Source organism: Boleophthalmus pectinirostris, unplaced genomic scaffold, assembly GCF_026225935.1.
Source record: "Boleophthalmus pectinirostris isolate CB_2022bp ecotype Guang Dong unplaced genomic scaffold, ASM2622593v1 HiC_scaffold_13, whole genome shotgun sequence".
In the NCBI taxonomy this organism is placed as follows: Eukaryota; Metazoa; Chordata; class Actinopteri; order Gobiiformes; family Gobiidae; genus Boleophthalmus; species Boleophthalmus pectinirostris.
Genome location: NW_026571036.1, coordinates 11,814,814 through 11,839,322, shown reverse-complemented (window position 1 = coordinate 11,839,322; position 24,509 = coordinate 11,814,814). Strand labels below are relative to the sequence as shown.

Here is a 24,509-nt window from a genome sequence, read left to right as displayed (position 1 = left end):
CCTGGTTTAGTTCTGGTTCAGTCCTGGTTCAGTCCTGGTTTAGTTCTGGTTCAGTCCTGGTTCAGTTCTGGTCCAGTCCTTGTTTAGATCTAGTTCAGTCCTGGTTCAGTCCTGGTTTAGTTCTGGTTTAGTCCTGGTTTAGTTCTGGTTCAGTCCTGGTTCAGTCCTAGTTCAGTTCTGGTTCAGTCCTGGTTCAGTCCTAGTTCAGTTCTGGTTCAGTCCTGGTTTAGTTCTGGTTCAGTCCTGGTTCAGTCCTAGTTCAGTTCTGGTTCAGTCCTGGTTCAGTCCTGGTTCAGTTCTGGTTCAGTCCTGGTTCAGTCCTGGTTTAATTCTGGTTCAGTTCTGGTTCAGCCCTGGTTTAGTTCTGGTTCAGTCCTGGTTTAGTTCTGGTTCAGTCCTGGTTTAGTTCTGGTCCAGTCCTTGTTTAGATCTAGTTCAGGCCTGGTTCAGTCCTGGTTTAGTTCTGGTTTAGTCCTGGTTTAGTTCTGGTTCAGTCCTGGTTCAGTCCTAGTTCAGTTCTGGTTCAGTCCTGGTTTATCCCTGGTTCAGTCCTGGTTCAGTCCTAGTTCAGTTCTGGTTCAGTCCTGGTTTAGTTCTGGTTCAGTCCTGGTTCAGTCCTGGTTTAGTTCTGGTTCAGTCCTGGTTCAGTCCTGGTTCAGTTCTGGTTCAGTCCTGGTTCAGTCCTGGTTTAGTTCTGGTTCAGTCCTGGTTTAGTTCTGGTTCAGTCCTGGTTCAGTCTGGTTCAGTCCTGGTTTAGTTCTGGTTCAGTCCTGGTTTAGTTCTGGTTCAGTTCTGGTTCAGTCCTGGTTTAGTTCTGGTTCAGTCCTGGTTCAGTCCTGGTTTAGTTCTGGTTCAGTCCTGGTTTAGTTCTGGTTCAGTCCTGGTTCAGTCCTGGTTCAGTCCTGGTTTAGTTCTGGTTCAGTTCTGGTTCAGTCCTGGTTTAGTTCTGGTTCAGTCCTGGTTCAGTCCTGGTTCAGTCCTGGTTTAGTTCTGGTTCAGTCCTGGTTCAGTCCGCAAAAGTCTCATCTTGATCGATGTTTCTTCTGCTCAGTAAATCAGGCCTGTAAAGTGATGATGTATTTTTGACAGCAGAGTCGCGTCTGTGAATTCATATTCGCACTGAATAAAGCGTAATCCTAAATTTCATTTCGTGATTGTAATTCTTGATGTCGTAAATTTTCAACTTGTTATTCTTATGGATAAAATACACACAATAGTTTTTATCTACGACTGGACTCATTCAGGAGTTTACAAATATTTATTTTATGCTCAACTACAGCCAAATATGCACGAATTTCTATCGTATGCACACAGATATTTCTGAAAGCTTTCTTACTCCATGCACTTGGACCAACTATGGAACCTACCTGGACGACTGACGGGTTACACAAATAATAATAAGTATAAGAATAATAAGTCCACAGGGTAATATAAAAGAAAGTACTATGGTTTAATGTTGAAAATCACAATCAAGTTTATTCCTTGGTATAGAAATTGAGTTTGAAATTTCAATATCGTGACAAATTTTGAACATTTTTGTACTAAGTTCACATTTTTCTCCCGCTGTGTGTGTGTTTTTGTTGTCACAGCTATGAAAAAATCTGTAAATAAAAACAATGTTAGCTACAGACTGCTACATTTTCCCTAACTCAGTGCTCATAATTGTATTTTTCTGCTTATTTTCCATTCCATTTCTTAATTACATTTATATTCAGTAGGCTAATGAAGGTAGAATGGCGTACATAAAGTAAATTGAGTTAATACCTGAAGAATAGAGTTTAAGTAGTAGTCACAATAGAAAGCTCGCCTTTGTATTTCCAGTCACAGCTTTGCCACTTTTTGGGTTATTTTTAGCCTCTTTTCAGACTATGTAAAATGGTTGTTTATTGTCCCTGACTGTCAGTGGGTCCGGCTGTCTGTCCATTGTGTATTTATTAAGGAAGTGACACTTTTGTTCCCATTAGCAGAGACGCTCTTTTCCCATCTATAATGAGTGGTCTATGCAGAGACTAGGCTTGTTAAAACTTCCCTGTCACACTGCAGACAGACCAAATAAATATAGTGGCCACCCAGGCTCGCCAAAAAAAACTGAATCCTAAACTCAGGCTTAAACGATTCAGAGTTGCATTTTGTTTTGTGTTATTGTGATTAAGCAAACGGTTGACCGCAGGTATTCTTAAATCTCTATTTCAAAATTCTCCAAAAGGCAGCAACAATTTTAAGGTGCGTTGCTTGGCTTTTCAAAGATACCTCACCCACTTGTTTCCTTGGAGATGCTATTGCTTGGCCTGGAATTTTCCACAGTATGGCTTTAAACGTATCTATCTCCATGTACACAAGCAGCCGATGCCAACAGACCAGGGGTGTAGTGGGTGTGGTATGTGGGGGTACGCCGTCCACCCATTTCTCCCGACATGAGATATAAAAAATTAACAAATATAAAATAGCTACATCTTAAATGTCAAACTACTGGCAACGGTGAAAACAACCTGCACAGGCTTATGATATCTGTAGTACTGTCCTATAGAGACCTGAGACATGAGGGACCAGGACTGAACCAGGACTGAGTGTCGGGATGGGCCCAGAGGTGCGCCTGCGTAAACAGTCAGGTGACTGTAGAAAGAACCGGTGCAGAGCTCCGTGACCCACAGGGATAAGCACTTGCAGACACCCTGCTCCACGGGCTCAGGGTTCTGTCTCTCACTCTAAAGTCCAAGATTAGTCCTGATTCAGACCTGGTTCAGTCCTGGTTCAGTACTGGTTCAATCCTGGTTTGGTCCTGGTTTAGTCCCGGTTTAGTCCTGGTTTAGTCCTTGTTTAGTCCTGGTTCAGTCCTGATTTAGTCCTGTTTTAGTCGTAGTTCAATTCTATTTTAGTCCTGATTTAAACCTGGTTTAGTCCCAGTTTAGTCCTGGTTCAGTCCCGGTTTGGTCCTGGTTTAGTCCTGGTTTGGTCCAGGTTTAGTGCCTGGTTTAGTCCTTGTTTAGTCCTGGTTCACTCCTGGTTTAGTCCTGTTTTAGTCATAGTTCAATTCTGGTTTAGTCCTGGTTTAGACCTGGTTTAGTCCAGATTTAGTCCTGGTTTAGTCCCGGTTTAGTTCTGGTTTAGTCCTGGTTCAGTTCTGTTTTAGTCCTGGTTTAGTCCCGGTTTAGTCCTGGTTTAGTCTTGGTTTGGTCCAGGTTTAGTCCTGGTTTAGTCCAGGTTTAGTCCTGGTTTAGTCCCGGTTTAGTCCCGGTTTAGTCCTGGTTTAGTCCTGGTTCAGTTCTGTTTTAGTCCTGGTTTAGTCCCAGTTTGGTCCTGGTTTAGTCCTGGTTCATATGTTGTGGTCTATGATTTATGTTCTGTAGTTGATGAATGGTGTTAATGTTATTAACACGATTCTGCATCATTTTGAGTAAAAAAACATCAAATATTACAGATTTTTACTGGGCTGGCGCCTTAATGTTTGTACTCGAAATTAATTTAGGAGGGACAATGACGAATTGCGTACCCCCACTTAAAAAATCCCCACTACACCAGACCAATTTACAAGCCAGATCTGTGGAGAGGTGACCCCGTTCACTGTCAGAATGCCTGTTTTTCATGGTACTTTTGAGCATAATTTTCCAAAGCATTTTCTGCTCCTAATACAAGGCAGTTTTCTTAGTTCTTCACTTCATTATATACGCTCTTTCCTATTTCTAGTAGTTTTATTAGTTGCCATTCAAACATAATAATTCTTGTTGATGTTTTAAACCTATTGTGTAACATGAATTATGAAGTGTTTAGCCTTAGAGTGCACTGTGCATAGTTTACACAACAATAGACGCATAAACAAGCCCTGTCTTTGAGCGCTAGTGTTTCCATTAAGAAGAAAAACTTGTTTTATACTACTCAATGTAAGTGTTAATCAAAGTGAAAATATGTAACTCAGTATTTTTTAGCTGTGGCGTAAATCATTTTTAGCAGATTTTTTAGCGGATGGTGGCATCAATTTGTAGTTCACGGTCTTGATATACTCCAGTTTGTTAGAAAAGTATTTTATTAGATTATAGGTTATAGGTTATTCTCATTCTAATTTGCCACCACAAATCTCTCTTACATCTTTGAGAGGTATTTTACACATATTGGTTGGATTGTCGATTTTTGTGTCTGTCTGTTGCTGAAAAATACGATGGTTTCAGTTTGATGAAATTTTAGTTTAAAGATGTGGTGTTTTAGTTCTTCGGGGTGTTAACCTGCTGACATACAGTAACATATTTAAAGTGTTATCTTTTATGAAAATGCTATATTCGCCAACATAGTAAAGTTTTTATATATTCCGATTTTACTTTTGACACTCTCTTGTTTGAGTCCAAAGCGAAAATGATTGCACTGGTTAACCTACAGTTATAAGTTAAGTTTACCTTAAGTAAAGTTAAGTTAAGCCTCATACAATTATGGGTGTGCAAAAATATTAAAATATCTCTATATTATATCGTTTAATGTGATGTTACAGTGTCGATATCGTGGGCTGCTGTATCGATATATCTTCAAGAGTATTTTTTGGCATATTTTACTCAATTATTTTGTAACAGCGCTACAGTTTTGTTGCCTGTTTAGTGGAAGGAAACGTGTTTATGCAACACATTTGACATTTTCACTGTTTTGATGAGTAAAATGGGTGTGTTTCATATTCACTTTGCAAAAGAAGTTGTTTGACCAAGACTTTTAGGCTATGTTCAGACTGCAGCCTGAAGTGACCCAAATCCGATTTTTTGGCCCCTATGTGACCTGTATCTGATCTTTTAATGACACCACACAGACCCGATTTTTTTAAATGCGACCCAGGCCACGTCGATATGTGGTCCTGAAACTGATACATATCCAATCTTTTGACATACGACTTCAGTCTGAACGGCCAAAGTGCATTCGTCCGACCTACACATTATCAACAAGCCACAAACGTCACTATTCTGCACTGAAGTAGGTGAAAATTGTTAATGAACTCCGTGTCACTGAAGCAAAGCACATCACCACTCACCACTCTTGGCTACGTCTCCGCATCCACATGTTCCTTTCTATGGACGTTGCTGCCGCTGTCCCACAAAACACCACGGCCAAAAACCTCGTCCTTCTCCTTTTCAATCTCCTCCTTAAAACAAGTAAGTTGTTCATGTTCTGGCTCTGGTACAAGAGAAACTTTAAAATCGCCAGGTGCTCAATGCTGCGTCCATGTTTGGACAACTTCCGTAAACACAGAGCACGCTCGCTGCGGTTGACGTCATCGTGTCCTCCAGTGCACATGTGGGACACTTTCGGGCCATTTACTGTTCACACTGGAGATCACATACAAGTCACATTTAATTGGAAATGTGAACGACCTCGCAAAAACATTGGATTTCACAAAACTAATCAGAACTGAGCCTTAAGCCCTGCAGTCTGAACGTAGCCCAAGTATCACAGCCATGATTGAGCCATTCATTTTTATTGAACCTTATCGATTCGATTTGAAGTATATTGTATCAAATCATATTGAATCGAAAGCTCACTGTATTGAGATATGTATCGTATCTTGGCCTAAATATTGAGGTTTGTATTGTATTGGCGACCTCTGAATGAAACTCAGCCCTACACACAATACAGTACATCTAATGGTAAGCTCTTCCATTGAAATAAAATTTAATTGTCAAGAAATGTTGCGGGAACTACACAGACCATGATCCTTTGCTGGTGATTCTTTGAAACAGGATCTTTGGTTTGATAGTCAACGATATTTTGATCATTTTCCAGTGGCTGCTTGAGCAGAGCTGGAGCTGGAGGACTTGTGTGGGCCTATAATGATTGTCCTGCATACTCCAGATGCCTCGCCACACTGTCCACCCTGTCTGAGTTCAGGCTTTTAATAACCAGCACTTGACACGACAGAGAGGGAAAACCAGAGCATTTAGTAAGATGGTTGGCATGTCAGGGTGCAGTATCTGAGGGACTGGATGTGATATTAATAGTACTCAAAACAAAGTTAAATGAAGTTGTCTGGTATGACTTGTGGAACAGAAAATTTGATTGAAAGTGAGCATGTTATATGCAATGAATTGAATTAGATTTTTATTTTTGTCATTTTAATCAAGAGGTCTGCAGCTAGTTCAGTAACACGGGACTGAAAAATATTGTGCATTTCTTTGGAATCAATGAGTAAAGCACTAAAATTTGTTAATTTGAGGTGAAAGAACACGTGTCACTGAAAAAAACAAAAGTATGACAGAGGGCGTGGGACCAGACTAATATTCCTCTGTATTATTATAGATTTTTTCTTTTTTTTTCATAAAACAATTTATAACTGGATCTAAAACTGAAATCGATCATGTCACCGAGCCCTAGATTTCTACTTTCCTCAAGCAGAAGTAAGACTGTTATGATATGATATGATATGCTGTAATTATACTGTAACTAATAATAAATACAGTGGTCCCTCGTTTATCACAAGAGTTACGTTCTAAAAATAACCAGCAATAGGTGAAATCCGCAAGTAGTCAGCTTTATTTTTTAACAATTATTATATCTGTTTAAAGGCTGTAAAACCCCTCACCACACTGTACACACTTTTCTCACACAGGACAGTTACAACTAGTGGTGGGCGAATGGAGCCTCGTGAAGCATTGACACCTGAGTCGCAATATTGTCTCAAATTGTTCGACGTGTCTGAGGCCGCGGAGAAACACTGACCTCTAGTGGATAAATTTAACCATTGGCGCGCATGTGTCTCAGCATCGATGAAGTATTGTTAGTGTAAGACAATACTTGTGTGCAGAGCGACACCGTACCTAACAACAACACCAATAATGATGATTTAAAATAATGTGTAAAGAGAAACATAAATAGCAGCTGTAAATAAGAAAGTAGGTGACCTTGTTAGGTGGAATTAGATCAAAGTGATCCCAAACCATGGATCGCTTTTTTCCACTTGTAGATGCCATCGAAAATGAAACAAATGCCAAAAGTCGCCAAAATCACCACTAACATCACACAATACTCCTCACTACCCAACATTTTTAAGAAATATTGATGCATCTTTTATATTGTAGCAGTTTAGCGCTTGTCAAACCACAGAAGTGAACACTCTGAAGCACTCTGAACCAATCGCAGAACGGAACATTCGCTGAGCCAATGAAACGCTTCGATACACTGAAGCGATTGACACGCAGAGTGAAGCAGTCGGGGGAGGGACCGACACTTCGACACTGTGGTCACGAGAGCGGCTGCTGCGAGACGAGCTCCAAGGCAGTGCTTCGGAGCAATTTGTTTCAGAAAGAACGAGACGTGCTCCGGAGCTCCGTCTCATTTGCCCATCACTAGTTACAACCCTTTTTCCATCCTTCTTAAAACTTAAAACAGCTGCTGTCGTCCTTATGTTATGTAACGAACCAAAGATTAAATTATTCCCTCAGGGAGGAACACGCGAAACAGCGAGGCCGCGAAAGGTGAACCGCGATATAGTGAGGGACGACTGTAATCACTTTTTAGATTCCTTTAATCTTCGACATAGGCTGCTAACTAAACTCTCTTAGTTGAGTTTAGATATTGAAGTATTTGTTCAGTATTGTGCATCTTTTCTAAGTGACTGTGTAGCAAACTTGGGTAAATGATGTAATATTTGTGTTGTTGTTCTGAGTATTTACAAACAGTAAATATTAAAACACTGCTTACCTTCCCCCGCTGTCCTGATCCACGTGGGCGTCATAACATAAAACAATCTCCTCTTACTGTTCTGGTGACGGCCGTATTAAAGAGCTAATCATGCCTCCGCTATGCTATTCTAATTGATACCTGCTGCACTCTACCTGCCATTTGAATTCATTATCCGCGCCGCTTTTGTTGTTGTTAGGCCTAATTAATTGTAATGTGGCAATTTGTCTGTATTATAGGCTTTAACCAAATCAGTTACTCCCATGCTAATAGACTCTCCACTCGCCGCTAAGAGAGTGCGCTTTTCAATTTCCAGTCCATAAGCAGTCGTTTAGGAGCGAGCGCTCGGTGTGTTGACGTAACAATGATTCTGAATGACTGTGCACTGTTAGGGTTCCATTTTATTCATGTTTTACTAACTGTTATAGGCCATATACAATATAATAGAGTGGAAACAAATTAATTATTATATGGAACTAATTGGTTATTTAGCTAATAGCAACATTTAGTGTGTAAAAGTATTTCATCTGTAAGTATAGTCCACTGGAAGACCCGCAGGCTGCATCGCTTTAACTTCACAGTAGATGAATCGATTATCAAAATAATTGCAAATTGCAGTCGTAATATTAAGTTATCATATTAAATTCTACTTTTGAGCATGTTTTATAATTTTTTATCAGGCGGTGGGCATGTTACTTACTTGTGTAGGCATTTGAATATTGCAATATTTACTTGTTAGTAAGTTCAGTGAAATTAATTAATTCTGTGACATAAATAAGGATTAAGGTATAAATCGGGCGTCATCAAACTAAGGCTCACAGGGCCAACTATGGCCCACCATGCCTCTTTGACTGGCCCTCAACCCCTCTACTGCCCACCACTTGAATTGGCCGTATGAGACAATCCTCAAAAGTTCATGGCCTATTTTTTTTATTACTTTTTGGCAAATAATAACAGATCAGACCTCAGAAGCTCAGCAAGGCCGGGCCTGGTTAGTACTTGGATGGGAAACCACTGGGAATTAGAACCAGGTGCCACAGTGGGACGCCAGTCACAAAAACTGTCATTGTGTCCTTAGGCAAGACACTTCACCCATATTGCCTAGTATAAAAGTGATGTGTGCGTGAGGGATGGTGCTGGTCGGAGGGGCCGATGGCGCAGATTGACAGCCTCGCTTCTGTAGGTCTGCCCTAGGGCAACTATGGCTACAGTAGTAGTTTACCACCACCGGATATGGAGTGAAAGAATAATGCTCTGTAAAGCATCTCTGAGTGTCCAAAAAAGCACTATATAAAACTGATGCATTATTATTATTATTATTATTTAAGTATTTATATGAAGTATTTAAATAAACATGACATATTTACATTTTGCTGCTGAATTTTCGTCACTGTGGTATTTCAAATTACAACAAAGTGTGAAGTCCTTACTACTTTTGCAAACCACTAGTAATAATAAACAAATATGTGCCAGGAATTATGTGTTGATATAGTATTGTGGATGGATGTGCCAGGCTAGTCATTTCTAATACACAATGAGGCCTGCTGCTGGTCATTTTGTCTGGATCATGCAATTCGGCCGACCCGACCCCGGCACCCCACCACAGTCAGGAGCGATAATGTGGCCCCCATGATATACAGTATATTGCAATAACAGTTTTTCATTTGTAAACTAAATCGAGAAATATCTGTTCTAACAATATCAATCCAATGTGGTTTGTGATATTTTAGTGATTCAGTGATACTCTCAATAAATATTATCTGATCTTAAATCTAATACAAATACAAATCATAACTAAAACAACTACAACCTTGGGATAGGTGTAAAACTATTTGAAATGTCACTTATATAAAAATGCTGATACACACAGAGAGAGAGAGAGAGAAGACCACATTTGAATGCACCGGAGCAGCTGGAAAGTGCATGATTGAACTTTGGGCTTTGGTGCCTTCAAAATGTCAGCCGTGAGTCTACAGCAGGAGACCGCAAAGTTGTGAAACAAAAGTGGACTTATGTGAACCCATGCCCTCCATTTCTGAACAAACCTAAAACACTTATTCACTCATTCACTGTCATTCTAACTGTCAGCCAAAATAATAATCCAACGTTTCTTTGTTGGGAACAAGTTTTCACGCTTACAATGATAATCATAATTTCCTACATGAAATTCCGGCAAAGCACATGCTGAATTAACAATATTTTTGGTGAATTAAAATTGTTGCTTTGGTAATAGTGTGTTCATAATTTAATAGTAATGAAATCAAAGCATCAAAATACCAACACTGTGGGCTGGGTACTCCAGCAAGGTGGGGATTTTTTAAGTGGGAGTACACGATTTGTGACGTCATAAGTCAGTTATATTTGATGTTTTTGGTTTTTTTTGTTTTTTTTTTACTCAAATCATGTTATTAACATTAATGCCATTCATAATCACCTACAGAACATAAATCAACACATGAACCAGGACTGAACCAGGTCTAAACCACATCTAAACCACGACTAAACCAGGACTGAACCAGAACTGAACCAGGTCTGAACCAGGTCTAAACAAGGACTAAAAGACGATTAAACCAGAACTGAACCAGGACTGAGCCAGGACTGAACCAGGACTAAACCAGGTCTAAACCAGGTCTAAACCAGGATTAGACCAGGACTAAACCAAGTCTACACCAGGTCTAAACCAGGACTAAACCGGAACTGAACCAGGTCTAAACCAGGTCTAAACCAGGATTAGACCAGGACTAAACCAGAACTGAACCAGGACTGAACCAGGACTGAACCAGGTCTAAACCAGGTCTAAAGCAGGACTAAACCTGGACTAATCTTGGACTAATCTTGGACTTGAGAGAGACGGGACCCCGAGAGTACTAGTAGTAGTAGTAGTAGTCATAGTCATAGTAGTAGTAGAAGTATAACCTAGTATAATTGTTATGAACAGAGGAAATGGTGACAGTACTAGTGGTTTTATTTTCCCTTCTGCTTTCTTCAGTTCTTTTCAAAATGCCAAATTATTTCTGCATCTAAAAATACAACATCATAACATTTGTTACACTGGCTCTGATGCTTTGTACCAGGTGTCTTCCTCCACTGCACACACACTCAGACTAAAAATGTGTACACTTTCTTATGGAAGCTTTCTTTATTTGTCAAATACAAACATGGATTTCACTGTGACAAGTGTAACTTTTGTTTCTATTGGCAGTGTCTTTATCCATCAAAAGTGGTCAAGCGTGGGGAATCATTGCTTTCTGTAGTTTCACATTCATGGTTGTGAGAGTAGGAGATGTAGAGGCTGAGGAGGGTTAAAGTTTTGCTGCTGGTGATGGAAAGTATGAAAGTTGTCGCATGTGTGGCTAAAACAGGTGTCTGGCTGAGGGGAGAAAGTGCATTTAAAGATGATATGTTATGCATTCTTGTGGCTTTAAAACACTCCTATTTCATATTTTCGACCTTAAATAATATCTACATTTGGAAAATACTATAAAAAAGTAATCCTTCGTTCCCAACATCGTATATAGCTCAAGTCTGAAGAATGAAAAATGTGAGATATGTTTTAGTGCAAGAATACTCAAAACAACACAGGTATATGGTCTTCCTGGTTTATGAACTAAGCAGGAGAATTTGGGGCTTTGATCTGTGACGTAACAATCGAGGAAAAAGGATTCAAAGGTCTGGGCAATGTTTTAGATGACTACTAGATCGATTTTTTTTTTTTTTACCATGGACCACTCCGGGACAAATGAGGAAATACATCAAAAACTGAAACTAAACTATTGCTATGGTTAAAAGTTAGCTTTATTCTGACCTCGCAGTATTAGGATTTGTTCGCTCGACGGTAGGTGGGTACTTTTTTTATTTAACCAATCGCTGCTGTTTGGTTGTGATGTATGTAATTCGCCAAATCTCGTAGGAAGAAGGGCAATAACATCTTTCCCATTGATAAAATTCATCAAACATTCTTTTTGTTCCAACTTTAAATCCTCGATCACGGGAATCATTGCCAACACAGAACGTATGCCTTCGTCTACATCGACCTCAATCATTCTACATTTTTTTTTTTTTTTTTACTGTTGTGCTGTACCACAAAAGGGACCCAGACAGGCGCTTGAGTTTGACATCATGGCTTCACAGATCTTCGCTGATTGGCCGGTGCGCAGTCTACAACTTCCAGGGTTCTTGCAAATCGTCTTGTGTATTCCGATTCCTGACCTAGTCACTGGAGAGAAATGAAACTGAGCGGAGGCATTAGATGGTGTCAATTTAATATAATGTTTGTTAAAATGAATAGCTCATCTGGATAATATTGGTACAGTATGATTCGCAAAACAATTCAGGCTGACCCATAGATGAAAAGATAGACTGGCTGAGGAGACTTGTAGATCTTTTGCTACAGTTTAGACCAAAAGTATGTATGAGACAACACGATTTCTGGCTAAGGAAGGATATTGCATTTATATTAAAACCATTGAGTGGGGGTTGGATGCTGTCGTACATTTGAGCTTCCTGACCCAGACTGTTATAAAGTTATGGCTCATTGTGTACAGTACAATGGAACCCAATTGGAAATAAATCAATCTAAATAGAAACCCAATCCTTTTCTAGCCTCCTGCTCCTCTTTTGCGCTCAAAGAAAACCGACTCCAGTTCAAACACTCCCGCAGCTAATAAAGCGTCTGTATTGAGCACCAGAGAGGGTCATGGGTAATAATGGCCGCCTCCTTTCTCCCCTCTCCTTTCTAAATTCAATTCTCTTTTCAGCGCCACGACCTTTCACCCCCTCGTTTTCCCAGTATTTCCACTCCTCGATCTCCCCTCTTTCATCTCAATTTAGTGCCTCTTGATTTTCCAAGCGGGTTTTGTCTGGTCTCAGTGGCTCTCATCTTTGTCCAGTATTCTCAGGTTAATACACGTAGCTGCGTCTTTACTTCCTCGTATGTTCAGTCAAATGAAAATAAATATTAAAAGGAAATTCTTACTTTCATTCTCGTATTTCAAAGCGAACGCAATGGCTTCTGGATTACTAGATGTTTGCTCTTTTGACCAATTTCTGTTTGATCTTTCAGACGCTGGTTTTGAATTTCACTTATGCATTGTTGATTTAAGAAGAGGATTCTGTAATTAATTAGAAAATAGCATACAAGCCTGAAGTGGATCTGCATGTCTCCATGGTGATGTTACTGCTTTGCCTGGAATGTTTCAAGCAGACAAATAAATTGAATTAAACTAACTAATTAATTTAACTTAAAAATAAAATAAAAATGTGAAATGTAAAATGTACTGTTTTGTCCAAACTATAAGTCGCTCTGGAGTATAAGAAAAAAATGCAAAATGAAGAAGAAAAAACATGTATAAGTCGCACTTTTTGGGTGAAATTTATTTTATAAAATCAGAGACCAGGAACTGATATTTCATCTTGAAAGGCAAGTTATAGTAAAAACAACAGAACAGAGAACAACAGACTGTTAACGTCACTTATGAACAGTTCTTCAGATAAACTATAACATAAACAACAGAACAGAACAAGTTTACCAAACTCTCCATCTCACTCCAGCTCACTAAATCCATTGAATGCTTCATCCTCTGTGTCACTTCTGAGCAACTCCGTGTCCTCCGGAGGTAAATGGAGCACCTCTTCCTCTTCTGTGTAGCTGTCGTCAGACTCAGCATCAGTTCCAGTTAGAATTATTCCAGCCTTTCTGAATCCCGACAGGATGGTTTCAGTGTCACTGAAGTCCAGGCTTTGTTGATCCATCCTGTGACTTCTAGGAAAGTTGCATGGTGCACCCTACTGGTGTCACAAGTTTTCCCTTACTCCAAACTTTCTATTTGTTGCTCGATTACCATTTTCGGCTGCATATTTTGCTAGTTACAGCTTGTAAAAAAGGATTTTCTTTTTGGGGGGCATTTTATGGAGTGTCAAAAATATTCATGCGCATAAAATAGAAATCCGTGCGTATTTGGGAAATCCGTGCATATTTGGCTGTAGTTGCGCATAAAATAAATATTTGTAAACTCTCAAATGAGTCCAGTCGTACATAAAATATATTGTGTGTATTTTATCCATCAGAATACGAATTGAAAAATTACGACGTCATGAATTACAATCACGAAATGAAAATTTACGATTACGCTTTCATCAGTACGAATACGAATTCACAGACGGAACTTTACTGTCAAAAATACGTCATCACTTCACAGACATTATCCATCGAGCAGAAGAAACATCGATCAAGATCAAGACTGCGCATGCTCAAGTTTGTAGCAGAGTAAAAACAGAGTAATAGCACAAGAAGCTACAACAGCGACCAACAAGTGGGTTAATTAAAATCTATTGTAAAAATGTCTTGAATTCGGGAACCGAACGCTGCTGTATAATATTGTGTAGAAACACCTCCTTTGAACGGGAAATTGCACCTATATGTTAGATAACATAGTGGAGCCAGTTGGCCAACATCCGACGTAACGTTATCCCAGGGCTAATTAGCAAATATCAGGTTCTCTGTATGTTTAGATTAAAACATTCACGGCTACAGCCACAGCGAGCATCAGTTAGTCTTCACTTCAGCTGCATTTCAGACAATGGGTTTTTCATGAGTTATAATGGGTTATAATTAGCAAATCCATCCACGTCACGGTGACATTAAACTTACCGGTAAATACTGTAAACATACCAAGGTGTTGCCTGTAAACACGAACATTAATTGATGCTGGAAGCTGCATTAAACTGTAATGTGTAACATTTCATTAGCTGTGACGTCTGTAACCAGGACAGTTTGGTGTTTGGTGTAAACTGGGACATTTCAGCGTCCCGAGGAACTTTTGGTGGCATTTCATGCGAGAAATGCAGCTGAAGTGAAGACTGACTGATGCTCGCTGTGGCTGTAGCTGTGAATGTTTTGCATTGAATTGTAATTCATGACGTCGTAATTTTTCAATTCGTATTCTGATGGATAAAATACACACAATATATTTTATGTACGACTGGACTCATTTGAGAGTTTACAAATATTTATTTTATGCCAAATATGCACGGATTTCCCAAATACGCACAGATTTCTATTTTATGCGCACAAATATTTTTGACAGCTTTCTTACTCCATAGCATTTGTCTTCAGTCTTCTCAGTTGTCTTTATAAGTTTGTTTAAATGTAAAATTTTCAGTGGTACAGAAGTAATAGTGCGATCGACTGACATGATACAGACAGGACAGAGGCTCTTTCTGCAGGAGACATGCCAAGTAAAGCCAAGTGACAGTGGTACAGGAGTAATAGGAGCAGATACTGACACACAAGCGTAGAGCGCCCTCTCGCAGCTGTCAGTGCCAAAATTTTAATATATAAGTCGCTCCGGAGTATAGTTCAGAGGACCACCCAAACCATGAAAAAAGTGTGACTTATAGTCTGAAAAATATGGTAAATGAAATTAAAGAAAAAGATTAACACTGTGGAGAGGTGACACATGTGTCCACCACATGCAACATGGATACATCTAATGCCAAACAGTGAAACATTCCAGGCAAAGCATTGGAAACAAGCCGCATCAGAAAAGTTCTTAATGCTTATCAGCAAAGACATTGTTAACAGTAAAACAGCAAAACAACAAAACAGCACACTAATTGAATAAGTTGCATTAAACTGACTGACTCACCATTACAAGAAAAAGTATTTTGTGGTAATAGCACAATTATTATGGTACAAATGCAGTACAGATACAGTACATACTAGAAGAAAAGAAAACAGTTCTTTATCATGTGCCTGCTAAAAGCTATTTCACTAAAAATAGTTCCCTTGAAAGCTGAGAGTGGAAGGAAACGGAGGAGAGTGTAGAGGCTCTTATTTGACCCAATCGAAGACAACACAGCAAACAACATGCTCACTCTGTAAAAAAAATAACTCCAGAAAATAACTCAATTATGTTGCAGCTCACTCCAAATGGTTCCCGGATTTGTAGTCAAATGGAAATCATAAAGTAGTCAAATACTTCAGAAATTCAATTTGGACAAAATCTTGAAGTACCCACCAAATTTAAATTAAAGTGTCCATAGTATACGCTATTTTCTGATCTATGTTGTAATGTTTCCTCATAAAAAAATAAAAAGTACAGGAGTTGTGTTTTGTTTCAGTCACACATTTATTCACTAAGACAGAAATCCGATATATTCTTCTCTCAAACAGAAAACACTCTATTCCACCTTGTGATGTATAGCGAAAAAACAGTGCTCCAATGTGTTTTTAAACTCCATACACCTTCACTAGAATCATTTGGGTTAATCTCAGTCTTGGAATTGCCAATCTCTTCTAAACAAAAGGAAGAAGGTATCAGGCAAAACAGCATTTTGAGTTTTAGAGATATAGGCAAACTAATAATAAAGGATTACTTGTTTCCTTGAGGAGGGTAACAAGAGTACATTTTGAATAGTTTTGTCAAGTTTAGAGCAGAAGTAGGACCCAAAACCCAAGACTACATTTCTGAAGTTATTTAATAAAACAAAGAATGACCAAACACAAAAATCCAGACAGACGTGAAACTGATAATGAGAAATGATCCAACAAAGGGCAAAGGAGAACACAGGATATATATGCACACAAATGCAGGACCCTGTGTTCAATCATCTTCCGACTCCCACTTGGACCTCGGATTTGACGTCACATCCGAGCTTGAAGCGTATTATTATGTATTCCTGTGTCGGACTCGGAGAGCAGCCTGTAGCCTTACCACAACACCGACTCCCATAGACATACAGACGCGGTAATGTACTGCAGTAATACAAGTGACTGAAAGTGTCCAAACACAGTGAAAACGGTTCATATTTACACCTCACAGTGAGCGGAGTCATCTTGGATTCTGACTCTGAATCCTTGCTCGGTCTACTTTTTCTGCCACCGAGTTCCGAGTTGCGCCGTCCCAGGAAAAGGGGCGTGTCACTAGGCAACTTCTTCGGAAAATCGACTCGGAAGGATAATCGAATGCAGAGTGAGATACAGGTGAGGCACATTAGGGCGGCAAACAATCCGTGTAACAGGAAGTAAAACTCAACACACACACGGTTAGAGAAATAAAAAATAAAACTGGGTCAAGAATAATAAAATAAATCAGTGAAAATAAATACCCCTGACAAGTGACATTCAGTCTGAAACATCTTTTTGTTGTCCATGGTATTTTGCTGTTACGTTATTATAGAAAAAAATTATTTTGTTTTGTCTTGTAGATGCTCAAACGGATACTTTGGCCAGCCTGCAGTGCCGGGGGGTTCCTGTCAGCCCTGCGAGTGCAATGGAAACCTGGACCTGTCCTTACCTGAGAGCTGCCATCCAATCACGGGCCAGTGTCTGCGCTGTCGTCCGGGTTACGGGGGCGTGGCCTGTGACGTCTGCGCGGACGGATACTACGGGGATGCGGTAAACGCCAGAAACTGCCAGCGTAAGTCAGCACCATGCTTCTGGGAAAGTTTGTGGTAGCTGTGTGCTTAAATGTTTTACACGTTTCATTTAGTCAGACAGTTGTAATTAAGTATGCGCTATATGTAATTAAATATGTGTGTACAAAACAGGGTGTGAGAACTGCATCTGCTGGAGGACATCAGCAGTTTGCGTTAAGATAAAAATGTCAAATTTGCTTAGCTTAATGTGAGTGAGTGCTGAAATATGCAGAACACGTCAGGTGAAGGAGAATAAACTTTACAAATATTGAGTAACTTCTTCACAGTTACAGTTGTATACCAACAGAGAGCAGGTATTTTAGTTCTGATATGGGAGACAAGTAAAACAAAACATGATACTACATTATATTATAGAGTTGTGAAAAAATATACCAAAAAACTGATTCTTAAATTAGTATCAAAACCTAAGTACTCATTTGGACAGTCCCACCCATCACTGCGTACTTTACTTCTTTGTGAAGTGGGCCTGTCTCCACAGTCACAGACAAACCCACTGGTTATTGTTCATTTACAAATGTTTAATTGGTAAAACTCCGTCCTACCTCAGCTCACTACTGCACATCCACAGCTCCATCCGAACACTGCGCTCCAACAGAGACATGACCCTGGTCGTTCCTAAAGCCCACACAGCTCTGGGCCTCTCCTCATTTCAGTCTCTGCAGCAAGTGACTGGAACCATCTTTAACAGGCTTTAAAACTTAGTTAGTTTTAACCTCTGTCGACTTTTTAAAGCTCCATCCACAGTATTTTACAGGATCATTGTGCATGCTTTGGACACGTTTATTTCTTTAATCTGCAAATGTTTCACTGTCTCATGTCTCTATTCACTGTTTCATGTTATGGTTCATGTGTGAGTGTTTTCTGTTTGTGCTGTTTTAGGCTGCCTCTTGTCCAGGTCGTCATTGCAAACAATTGGCTTACCTGGTAAAATATTGAATAAATAAATAAATACATTTGGACAGTACTGAAGGAAATACATAAACAGGTCAATATTTGAATTAGAATGTATTAGAATTGTCTGGATCCATATCAGTACTAGTACAGGATTACATGATCACATTATGTTGTATACAAAAATACTTTTTACTATCATTGTGGTGTTGAAATTAGTATCAAGCCTTTTCCCTTGTGTCGAAATTTTGTTGGAATAGGAACTTTGTTTTCTGCCAAACGCGTGCGCTCCATCTATTTTGATTGGTCCAAACTTTTCCAAAGAGTTGAGAGTAGCGAGTCAAGATGGTCGAGTGCTCTTCGTGTCTTTGTTCGTAACAATTGAAAAAGCTGATGAAGTGCAGTTATTTCTCAAATAAATGGCAAATTACGCATCTCATCTCTTGCTGTTTTTATTTGAAAGGTTTATTTCCCTCAAAATGTACAAATCCAAATGTAATAAACAGTGATGTGGCTCTGTGACCTGGACCTGACACGAGCTGTTTCCACGACTGGCACTAGTAAAGTCATGGGGCGATTGCACTTTTTTTTGCTTTTGTGGGCAATAAGGATATTTTTTTAGTTTACTTACATTCTTGATATTTTACACTTTTGTAGCTAAGGCCCTAAATTAAACATATTTTATGTCCAAAAGTTGTTTATACATGTTTGCTGTGTGTTTTGTATGAAAGAGTGTGAATTTAATTTTTCGCTTTGTATTTGTGGTCCTATAGCTTTTATTACAGCCATATGGCACAACTACAGCAAGCAGATTGTGAAATAACAGGTTGTACTGAAAAAAACAGATGTATAACACTTCATTGGGGGGTAAAAGGGGGAGTTTTAATAGCAAAATTAAGAAAAAAAAAAATCCAGGCGAGGAAAAATGTACTAAAATTGCCCTTAGGTCTAACCCTAACCAATGGAAAGTGATACAGTTATTTTTTAAACTCTAAAGTGGATATATTCTCCTGAATGATAAAACTGGTTCTCCCTTTATCCCATTATATTTTGACATTAATATTTTAGTATTAGATTTGGTAGCTATAACCCCTGCAAAAATGAATTGGGATTATTCTGTCATTTTGATTGAATACAGCTTTATCGGGGCAATATGCGGGCATGACATCAGCATCTCCTTTTATGGGCAAATTAAGTTAATCCATTCGAATCACGCAGACGATTATGTCAATTTAGTCGCATCAAAAACGCTACAGACTACAGCTACGCCACTAATAACATTACATGATGCAATTCCAAGTAGTAGGCCCGTGCAAGAGTCTCGGAGGGCACACGGCAAAGGGGAACGGCGTTTTGTCTAGGAAACTTAATTTGAGATAAATGATGGTTTTAATCCTCGCGGAAACATGGCGAGGTGCTGGCGGAGCATCTGGAGTGAGAGCGAGCGGGGAGAGGAGAGGAGGGGGGGACAGCTGGGAAGTGCGAGGTGAGAAGGAATCCTGCAGACAGATGTGGAGGAGACACTTTAAAACCATATGAAGCCGTGTGAGATAAGGGAGAGCTGGAGACATGGCAGCTAGCACGGGCGACAGATGGGGCTGCCGTAAAAGTTGATCGGAGATTTGTAGTGTAATAAAGAGACATGTTGCGGTTTAACTACCAATAAAATGACATAAATAAAAAATATTAATTAATAAGAATCACGTTAATAGCTCTTGGCAGGTTTAGAGATTTCTTTCCTGTCTTATAAGTTACTATAAAAAAACGCAACATTTGTGAATATAAGGATGCATATTTGTTTATTGAAATGGTCTGCCCCTCTTATTCTGAAGTGAATATTCAGTTTTTTCACCCAATCACTGAACCCATTTTATGCTTAACTTCAAATTGATAGAGTAAATTTTGTCCTATGTTATGATCTTTAATTAAATGTGCTGTAGTCACTTCACTTTACCTAGGGATGTTCAAAAAATATCAAAATATCGATATATCCTATTGTTTAATGTCCAATCCAACCCACTTTATTTACATAGCACATTTTATAAACATGCAGTTTCCAAAGTGCTGCACAGACAAATTAATACAATAAAAGAGGAAATCATATTTTAAAACAAGAAATAAAAAGTATTAAAATGCATAAAGCTAAAAATGATAAAACAATGAATAAAATAAACATAAATAAATAAAATAAAGACACAGATGACCACACAACTCACGCAGTGTTAAAAGCCAGACGAGACTTAAAACACGCCAATGTAACGGCTGTTCGGACGTGGGGGGGCAGAGCGTTCCAGAATTTGGGTTTGGCCACAGAGAAGGTCCTGTCCCCCCTGCCTCGTCTCAGGCACCACGAGCTGGAGCTGGCCCTCAGACCTCAGAGAGCACGCAGGAGTAAATCTGGATGAGATCCGAGACGCACTGTGTCCAGTCAAAGCTTTAAAAACAAACAATAAAATCTTAAAATCAGTTCTAAATTGAACAGGAAGCCAGTGCAAAGACACAAGGATTGCATGGTTGCGTGAGAATGTGATGATACAGTGTCGTTATCGTGGCCTGCTGAATCGATGTATCACTAAGAGTATTTTTTGGTATATTTTACTAAATTATTTTGTAACAGCGGTAAAGTTTTAAGGCTTGTTTAGAAGAACGAAACTAGTTTATGCAGCACATTTGATATTTTCACTGGTTTGATGATTTAAATGTTTGTGTTTCATATGAACTTTGCACAAGAAGTGGTTTAACAAAGACTTTTAGTATCACAGCCATGATTTAACCTTTATTTGTTATCAAACCGTATCAAATCAATTTGAAATATACATGTATCATATCATGGCCTATGTATCGAGGTATGTATCGTACCAGCAACTTCTTAATGATACCCAGCTCTAATTTTAACTGTCTTAAAAACATGAAAAAAAAGAAAAACTATAGTTTTCAGTGGTCTATTTGCAGACATTAATTCATTATTCACCACGATAACTTTATAAGCACTTTTATTAACTTTCAGAGGCTAAAGTGCAATGAAATTAATCACGGGATATGTAGTTTCTGATGTTAAAAACCTGTTGCTACTCTAAAACAATGCATTTAAGCAAAGAAACTTGTAATTTGATATATTGTGACAGCCCACGATATTATTATGAGACTTATGGCACATCTAGGTTTGCAAAGGATGAAACTATAAAACACTATAATACAACAGACAGCACTGCTTTTACAATATATCTTTCAGAGAAGCGCAGCTAAACTTGAATTTTCCTTGGGATGAATAAAGTATCATATTTGTGCATGGGGCAATGCAAATTTTACTTAATTGCATGAAAACAATTAGCCTGATTCATCAGCCGGTTTAACTTTGTGGAAACGGTCTGACCTCGCAGCATTAGGATTCATTCGCTCGATGGTAGGCAGGTACTTTTTTATTTAACCAATCTCTGCTATTTGGTCGTGACGTATGTAATGAGCCAATGAGAAGGACAATAACGTCTTTCCACTTGATAAAATTCACCAAACATTCTCTTTGTTCCAGCTTTAAATCCTCGATCTTGGGAATCGTTGCAAACACAGAATGTCTGTCTTCGTCTACGTCCATCTCGACTGCTTTCTTTACTGTTGGGCTGTACCACAAAAGGAACCCAGACAGACGCTTGAGTTTGATGTCATGGCCTCAAACCAAACCATCTAGTGTATTCCGATTCCTGACCTAGTCGCTGGAGAGAAATTAAATTGCTGGCACGAGCCTGGCAAGAAAACAAACCCTTAGTTTTATAGACAGGCCGAACTACAGTAAAGCCTCGCCCATACAAAACACACACAAGTGGTTAGCTGTCATCATTTCTGCTTTGTGACTCTCTTACCATTGACCCGACTGCCTCCCTCTCAAGACCCAAAGCTGCAGAGTCACGCTCCCTACACCTATGACCCATTTGGAATCTGCTGAAAACGAACTAAACGCATTTGCTTCTTCACAACATAAAGAAACTGCTGCTCCGACCAATCCCCTATTCTCTCTTTAACAGTATTAGAAGGAGCAGTATAGAGCGCTCCTTGATAAGCGTACAAAGGCAGGTGGACAGGCTGACAGATAGTATTAATGCCTGTTTGATAGTGCATTGTTCTGCAGTTGTTTCCCCTCTCCACCCGGGCTAAATGCTTATTGATTAATCAGGCTGATCTATGGCCCCCCACCTCAGTGCCGATCGCCGCTCCTGTCTCCCCATTGATCCCGCACAAATGACAAAAGACCACCAGGAATTATTAAAACACAACAACTCCCTCCCTCGCTCGCTCTCCGCCTATCTGATCCTATCTCGCTCAACCCGCCAGCCTCCCTCTCCCCCGAGCTCCGGCTCTTAATGAATTTTATCGAGCCGCGCTTCAGAGTTCAACCCGAGTCCATTCCCGCACTATTACACTGTAAAAATCCTCTACTTTTTTATTGTTCTGACGGCCAACTTCTCCTCCCTCTCCCATCCGTAATCACTCACTTTTAGGACTTCGCTTTCATGCCCGGGACGTGGACAGAAAGAATGGAATAAATCAGAGCAAATTAACTTAGAAAGCATCGCAAGTTGTGGAAATCAACTCGTGCGCGCGGCATCGGACACCGAAAATAAATGTTTCATAAATGCCTTAAGATCGATGGACACTTGGGGGATGTTTAGGGAAACCGCACAAGGCGAAGGCAATCTCTTTATCATAGTTATTACTTGAATATTGAGCGCTTTATTGAAAGTGGTTTAGGCATGTTTTATTTATAACATCATCTCACTGGGACGGTGGAAAGAATGCAAGAATAAAGTTGATATCTGAGGGATTAAAAACAGGATACTTTTCTCTCCCATAACCACAAACTTCACACCACTGGTCTTCATCGAGGCCTCATGCTCCACAGCACGTTCTAACCACTGTTGCTTGCTGGTCTGTCTGTGTTTTGTATTGATTGATCTGTATTGGGCTGTCTGATTCCTTCTGCAATACTAAATGAGCAATGGTTTCCCTTTCCTGTACTGAAAATGGTTGAATTCACCTCTGCACAATTTGATAATCACCAGTTTGTGCACCAATTGATACCCTTTACATTCTCTTATATGCCAGAATTAACCTTTATTTGTGGCACAGTGATGGTCACATTTTTATACAGCGCTTTTCCACCTTCAAGGCAATCAAAGCGCTTTACAACAAGGAACCACACAACTAGAGCGGGGTATCATGAAGAAGTTTCCAATATACAGTGCAGTTTCAATTTGATATATTTCAAATCGATTCGATATAGTTCAATAACAAATAAAGGCTAAATGATGGCTGTGATACTAAAAGTCTTTGTTAAACCACTTCTTGTGCAAAGTTCAGATGAAACGCACACATTTTAATCTTCAAAAAAGTGAATGTGTCAAATGTGTCGCATAAACGAATTTCTTTCCTCTAAACAAGCAACAAAACTGTAGCGTTGTAACAAAATAATTCAGTAAAATATACCAAAAAATACTCAATATATAGATAGAGCAGCCCATGATATCAATACTGTATCATCACATTAAACGGTACAATATATATCACTATTTTTGCACATCCCTACACTCAACCACTGACACACATGCATACATTCATACACCAGTGTACGCAGACACTGGGGGCGAGGTGGGTTAAGTGTCTTGTCCAAGGACATAATGACAGCATTCATCTGTGGAATCTGCTGGAATCACACCACCAACCTATGGTTCAGTGGACTTGATCGTTCAACGAAGGATGATTATGTAAAGAGCAGGATTCGAACTGCCAACCTTCAGATCAGTGGATAAACACTTTACCAGCTGATCTACTGTCACAATTGGCTGAACTATTGTTGCCTTTATTACCTAAATTACAGTGTTGTGAATTAGGGGTGAAAAGTAGGCGATTTTGAATGACTGAGAATTGCATCCATGGCTAACACTGGCACAGTTACAGAAATGTTAATGAAGGCACTGTGGCCAAAATGAAAATAATTCATAAAAGTAGTACAACTAATACAATTAATAAATGTTATCGACATTCTCTAGCTAACTTACTGCTGCTCTGGCTGAAGCTCTGTTACTCATGTTGGACTTAAGTCTGAGCTGTGTTTGAACCATGGATCTGTTCAAATAAATGGATAAGGTGTTTCTGCTTGTAGCTGCCCCCAGTTGATGTAATGGCCAGTGCAATGTAATCACAAATGTCTCGTGTTCAGCTGACAAGGCACCTACAACTTTCAAAAATGTTGTATTTGTGGTGATTTTTACCTATTTTTAGATCATAAACTTTTTCTCAGCTCAAAATCCTTCAGTTGTCTTAAAAAATCTCTTTATAATGTTTAGTTCTGGCTCCGCTCTGGCCCTGACTGGTCAAAGCGATCACGTGATACACAAGACCCCGTTCTGTGCGTACACTTGTGTGCATTCGTGTGTGCCTATGGGGCCTGGATTTAACCCAGTCTGACTTAGTTGAAACTACAACAGGAGAGCTGATTTGAAGAGTCAAACAGGTGGCATATACCTGCACTAGAAAAGTATATG

The 24,509-nt window shown here is 39.4% G+C and overlaps 1 protein-coding gene across 1 annotated transcript in view; it reads left to right on the top strand.

Moving 5' to 3' along the window:
• The window catches only part of LOC110156398 (laminin, alpha 2), a 332,216-nt gene that overhangs the window by 165,308 nt on the left and 142,399 nt on the right, over positions 1–24,509 (top strand). The window contains 1 exon segment of the mRNA XM_055149659.1: positions 16,852–17,063. Within this exon segment, the coding sequence (XP_055005634.1) occupies positions 16,852–17,063 (212 nt within the window).